The following is a 6381-nucleotide window of genomic DNA, read 5'->3' on the forward strand; positions in this document are numbered from 1 at the left end:
TATCTCTTCCGTCTTGCGTCTCCCTCCCTCCCACCCTCCCTATCCCACCCCTCAGAATGGGAGAAAATATTTGCAAATGAAGCAACTGACAAAGGATTAATCTCCACAATTTACAAGGATAACATAATTTAGGGCCGAAGGAAAGTGTATTTAACTCGCTCTTCTCGTTAGTGTCACTGGTCACTAATGCATGCAAAGTAATTGAGATGATCATGCCTGGTATTCAGACCTTTTCAAATGAGTATTTGGATCTCCCAAGTCTGTGCTCCAGCTCTGATTAAATGTACTTCCTGACACTGACATGCTCATTAAGCATAGAGAACTACAATTAGATGGCCAACTGCCTCATTGTTTTCTGACAAATCTAAGCTGCCCCTCATCAGAGGGTCATTTGTTTCTTAAGTCAGAGAAGTAGGAATGACCCAAAGAGAAGGGTGCTCATTGTCAGGGCTGCAAAAAAGCAGGGGCTACACATCCTAGGCAACAAAGGCCTGAAAGGATAGAACAAGAAGAAATATAAATATAGCACACTTGGAACCAGCCAGCTGGTCCCTCCAAGTAGCTCTGCATTTATGTTCCAACCAGGGAATTGCCCCCTCCGTATGGAATTCTTTCCTGGTCTGAGAAAATCTTCCCAGTCTTTCAGGGCATGCCAGTCTCATCTGTATACTTTGGTAATTTCAATTTAATCATACCAAGCAGATTAAGGGTGTTGGTCCATAGATCCTTCAAGTGTTCATATCTTTTTTAGGCATTTCGGTATGTTCATCTCTGTATACTTTGGTAATTTCAATTTAATCATACCAAGCAGATTAAGGGTGTTGGTCCATAGATCCTTCAAGTGTTCGTATCTTTTTTAGGCATTTCAGTATGTTCATCTCTGTCCAGAGGAGCAAGATATTTATAGTAAGCATTACAGAAGAGTCTTAGTAACCACTGATCTCTCTCTCTTTTTTTTAATCTTAAGCTTTAAAACTTTTAGAAAATAGTTTCTGCTACCTTTTAAATATGCAATACTGTATAATACTAGGCTTATCCTCATAGTCAGGATCCCCCTCAGCAGATTAGAAAGAGAGCAGGAGAAGAGGATAAATAGATAATTTTTTTTCTTTTTCCATGGCTGAAAGTGTGAACCTGAGGAAAATATAGGACCCCTGACCCCCTGGACTGGGGCTTAACCAGCTCTCAGATGAATAGTGAGTCTCACAATTTAATGTGCATTAGGGTTGTTAAAAATACAGGTTCCTAGACCCCCCACCCTAGAATCTGCAATATCAGTAAGCCCCTTGGTCACTGAACTCACTTGGAGAAACACAGCTCTGGATCATTCATACCCCTTCAGCCACATCAATCATCTGATAACGAGATGATCATTAACTGCTTCTGAATTCAGCCCTGGGTCTACCACCAAAAACAGTAACATCATGTTTATTGAGTGCTTCCCCTGTGCCAGGCACGCTGCATGCATTATCTTATTCATTCCTTACAGCAGCCCTGTGAGGGTGCTATTATTATATTACTCCAATCACACAGAGAAATAATCCCGAGGGGATGCCACTTGACTGAAATTACACTTGGAGCGGTAAGTTGGCAGAGCTGAGGCTGGAACCCAATTCTGTGTGGTTCCAGCACTCTTAATTAACCACTGTACCGGGCTTCCCTGGTGGCGCAGTGGTTGAGAATCCGCCTGCCGATGCAGGGGACACGGGTTCGTGCCCCGGTCCGGGAAGATCCCACATGCCGCGGAGCGGCTGGGCCCGTGAGCCCTGGCCGCTGAGCCTGTGCGTCCGGAGCCTGTGCTCCGCAACGGGAGAGGCCACAACAGTGAGAGGCCCGCATACCACACACACACACACAAATTGACTTGAATGAAGGTAATTAAAAAAAAAAAAAAATTAACCACTGTACCAAAGTACATCCTACAGAAGCATGGTAGATTGGCTTTTTTTGTGTTTTTTTTGTTGTTTTTTATGTGGTACGTGCACCTCTCACTGTTGTGGCTTCTCCCGTTGCGGAGCACAGGCTCAGCGGCCATGGCTCACGGGCCCAGCCGCTCTGCGGCATGTGGGATCTTCCCGAACCGGGGCACGAACCTGTGTCCCCTGCATCGGCAGGCGGATTCTCAACCACTGCGCCACCAGGGAAGCCCTGGTAGATTGTTTTTAGGCAGTGTATTTTCAAGTGATTTTGCCTTTTTTAAAAAAAAAAAAATGTTCTTTGTTTTATCATCAGAGAAAAAATCTGTGGACTGTTAATTTGAAGGTTTGACACCTGCTTTCTTTCTATTCGTGTCAAAAGATGCTCTAAAATTCACACACCTGTAATTTAAAAGCAGTTTGACCTGAAATCCTTCACTTAAATTATACTTTGTCAAGTTTTTCCAATGGTCTTATTAAGGAAAGGAACATTATAGTTGAGAGGGTTTTGAAACGTGGAGAGAGAGTCATACTCAGCCTGTAAACACGTCCACCAACTTTCATACATCACTTAATCTAGCAATGACAAGGGCAGAGTAAAGGCCTTTCTAGTAACAACCACATTTCTGACACATCTTTGGCTTTGAGGTTAGAGCATAGAGCTAGTGGTTAACCAATGCTGCTAGCTCTCTGGGTATCACTGTAGGCATGTGTGTGGTCTTGGTTCCATGCATATCTTGGGGTTCAATGGGTAAAAAGCCTAAACTTACAAGCTAAATGAATCCTCTACCCCAGGTGGAGGGGGTGGGCCTGGGGGCCAGGGAAGACAGAGGCAGAAACATAAGCCTTCTTCTCTACTTTTCCTTGATTCCTCCTGCAGGTTTATGAAAAACTGAAGGACCATATGCTGATCCCTGTGAGCCATTCTGAAATGGAAAAGGTGGACGGGCTGCTGACCTGCTGCTCGATTTTAATTAACAAGAAAGTAGACTCCTGAGTCGCAGTCCCTCCCGTGTAGCCGGCGATACTGCACTTGTAAGGCCGATAACTGTACCCATTCCTACCGTTTTCATTGACAATCTTTTATGCCACTGTGCTACTAACTCTGGTTTACAATTCTAAATTTAATTGCTTCGTTCTGCACCTCCCCCAGCCCCTCCCCTCGAGGTGGTATCTAAACTGTGGATTTGCTCAATGAATTAAGCAATCTAGAAAATATAGAGCTAATGAATTATTGAAATGTGATTAATAATTGTAAGGAAACACTCGTTTTAGTGTTTGTATTATCAGTGTGAAAATCGTTTATTTGCCAATATAAACCGAAGAATGTCTTCTTGATCAGTCAGCTAAGCTGGATTTTCTTTCTGTATATCATTAATTATCTTTGGCTCCTATGAAATTCCCTGGTCCGTGGATCCTCCTCCTTTCCCTGTTTGTTTCCTTCCGAAGTATGAAAACTTTCCCACTTCTATCACAGTCACCTTGACCTTGGGTAGAATCCGGGGTCTTGCCTTCTGCACATCTTCCTGCAGGTGGACCCTGTCTGCCAGCAGTCTTTCTGCCTCGCCGCTACATCTTCTGCCGCCACCACCACTTTCCCCCAGAGGGTCAAACAGGCCCCTCAGCAGAACCGTGACCAAAATCAGAGCGGCTGTTTAGGGGAGAGTTCACTGCACAGAGGCGCATCCCAGTGGGGTTTGCCCCAGAGATCTAAATTCTAGAAGAAGTAGGGCACCACACCTAGGAAGGTGAATTCAGCACCAGATGGTTGCTAGGGGATTGCAGATCAAGAAGCCTGGACACACCCCATGAGTACAACACTTTAGAAAATCTTTAAGTCACATTCCATGAATTTTTGCTTTATTACTGGCCATATACAGACCTTGGGGAATAGACTTATTTTTTTCTTTCAATTTACTTTCATCTCCCCCCATTGTGACTCACCCTGTTTCCAGGCTTCTACCCCTTAATCTACAGAGTTATTTTTTTGCTGATCTACAGAGTTATTTCTTTCAAAAGAGACATTACATCTAAAAATGATTATTGATGGTCTAGAGCGAGCCAGATAGAGCATGTTCAGGAAGTGATAGGCTTGGTGCTTGAAACCAGCCGCAGACAATGGACAATTCTACTTTGAAATATCCGTGAATATTTACTGTGGAATTCAATTAAAACTTCTCTCCTCTGTAGCCTTCCAATTACACAACCTTAAACTGACACGAATCTCTTAACAAAGAACAATGCCGCAGTGAAGGGAGAGATGGTTGTCTTTTACATAAATGAAAGAATCAGTCTTTTAGCAGACCAGGGAAATGGTACTTTCCAAGGAATGGTGACTGATCCAGGCATGTTATCAAACTTCCCAGTCATCTCCACCTTTCCTGTATTGCCTATGGCTAAGATTAAGATTCAGGGAGTTTAAGGAATGCTACTTCAAGTCTTGCTAGGCTCACCTAACGTGTTTGTAATCAGACATTCCTCATGTTTGGTGACCAAGAGAGAATACCTTCACTCATTTCATCTCCCCCTGAACAAATGGAAGTGAGAAACCTCTGAGCAAACCAAGACAACCTTAACTACTATTTTCTTCATTTATTTGATCATTTTATGTCGGACTTAGAAGAAATTCCTTCTCCTCCTTCTTTTTCTTTTTGCTTGACTTTAATATTCATATCACGTTCAAATATCTAATTTCATGCATCCTATGACTGAGACGTATCTTGGTCACTGTCATATTTCCAACTGTCTCATCATGGGTGAATAATATGTTTTCACCACAGAGAGAATGAATGTTACCCACATGCCCAAGTTAATAAAGAAAAATTGTCCTCAGTAGTTATGGTTGCCCTTTGGGGTTAAATCCGGCCCTATGCTGGCAAAAACAGAAATCCTCCCTCAAAAACAACCACAGGAAAACTCACTTAATCAGCCACTTCAGTCTTAATAGTACAGCTAACTGGCATATAATTTCCAATATCTTTATTTCTAGCTTTCCAAACTAAAGAACTGTTCTCTATTATGTTTAGTAAATTGCAAGTGAATCAATTTTTCTTTTGAACCATTTGTTCTACAGAAGGCTGTTTTCACTTTTCCTTTTCTTTGCGTCTTTCCATCTTTCCTTCTCTTTGTCTCAAGAAATCACTTAGAATCTATGCGCCTCTTCTACAGAATCTTATTCTGCACTGCTACAAGGCTGGCTTCTTTGGACTCTCTCTGTGATATGATGATGTGAAAACCTAAAATATTTGCAGCATAGTAGTATTATTTCTTTGGTGTACTCATCAGCATCATGTTATATTTGAAGAGGAAAGACAACCCGCTACCCCGTTCCCCTCTTGTCCATTGTGATTTATAAGGAAAAGCTAACAGAAACTGCTTTTTGACATTATAAAGACATTAGAAATTGTATTTAAGTAAATAAAAGTTGAGTCAGAATCACTTGGTCAGTAAGATTCAACTTAATAAGGACAATATAGAGAAAGTACATGATTTAGCATTATTTCTTCAACTGTGATGAATTGCTATAGAAATCAGCAGGCAGATCTCTCTACTGTGTATTGATTGCTCTTTTAAGCTACTGTGAACAGGTTACTAAGGCCATCTCTTCATCTCGAAGGGGGGAAATAGTCTGTAGATGAACAATGTGACTTATTTAGAGTTGCATGTTAGTCTTCGCAATTATTTACTCCTTTACATTCTACAGAACTCAGACATGATTTCCACATGGTGTTAGATTCGTGCATTTTATCGTACTGACCATCCTGTTACAGCCAGTGTACGGTTATCCACTCTGTGTGCCAAAACCAGTAATGCCTTTCACGGCCCTTTAGTCCAGAGAAATTCTGCACTGATTTTAGTCTCTTGCTGTACTGATCCTACAAGTATACCAATCACGATGGAATAAAGTATGAGTTGTACTGTGATCAATAGCCTATGTCTCTTTTTTGCAACAGAAACTGCTGTGGTGAATGAAGTCACCATTTCTTTGCTACCAGAGATGGGAAGTTGTTTTTTTTTTTTCTCTTGTCCTGTAAGCTATGGAATTAGAAATACTATACCTGTAAGTCAACTGCTATCAAAAGCTTGGATTAAAATGATAATCAAAGGATACTTCATACTTCTGGTGCTTTAAAAGTATGCATATTATCCATGTGTGGTCAGGAGATCTTGATTTCACATATGTTCCTCCTCAAAAAGGCTTCCCTTGTTCCTTTGACTCCTAACTGTCGTCAGCACATTATAATGTGACTCAGTTATGGAGACAGTTGAAAGATTTTTTTCCTGTGTTCATGCAAGAGTTTGGTTTTTGGTTTTGTTTATTTTATAGTAAGAGTTTCTTAGGAAATATGAAGGGGTTTTTTTTTTTTTTTTTGGTACGTGGGCCTCTCACTGTTGTGGCCTCTCCCGTTGCGGAGCACAGGCTCCGGACGCGCAGGCTCAGCGGCCATGGCTCACGGGCCCAGCC

The 6381-nt window shown here is 41.8% G+C and overlaps 1 protein-coding gene across 2 annotated transcripts in view; it reads left to right on the top strand.

Moving 5' to 3' along the window:
• DDAH1 (dimethylarginine dimethylaminohydrolase 1) overlaps positions 1-5839 on the top strand; it is a 168658-nt gene extending 162819 nt beyond the window's left edge. For both annotated transcript variants that reach the window (XM_024119982.1, XM_024119983.3), the window contains exon 6: positions 2797-5839. In XM_024119982.1, the coding sequence (XP_023975750.1) occupies positions 2797-2913 (117 nt within the window). In that variant the 3' untranslated portion in view covers positions 2914-5839. The remainder of the gene's footprint in view (positions 1-2796) is intronic.
• Positions 5840-6381: the final 542 nt, after the last annotated feature.

The sequence above is a fragment of the Physeter macrocephalus genome, chromosome 4, assembly GCF_002837175.3.
Source record: "Physeter macrocephalus isolate SW-GA chromosome 4, ASM283717v5, whole genome shotgun sequence".
NCBI classification, from domain to species: domain Eukaryota; kingdom Metazoa; phylum Chordata; class Mammalia; order Artiodactyla; family Physeteridae; genus Physeter; species Physeter macrocephalus.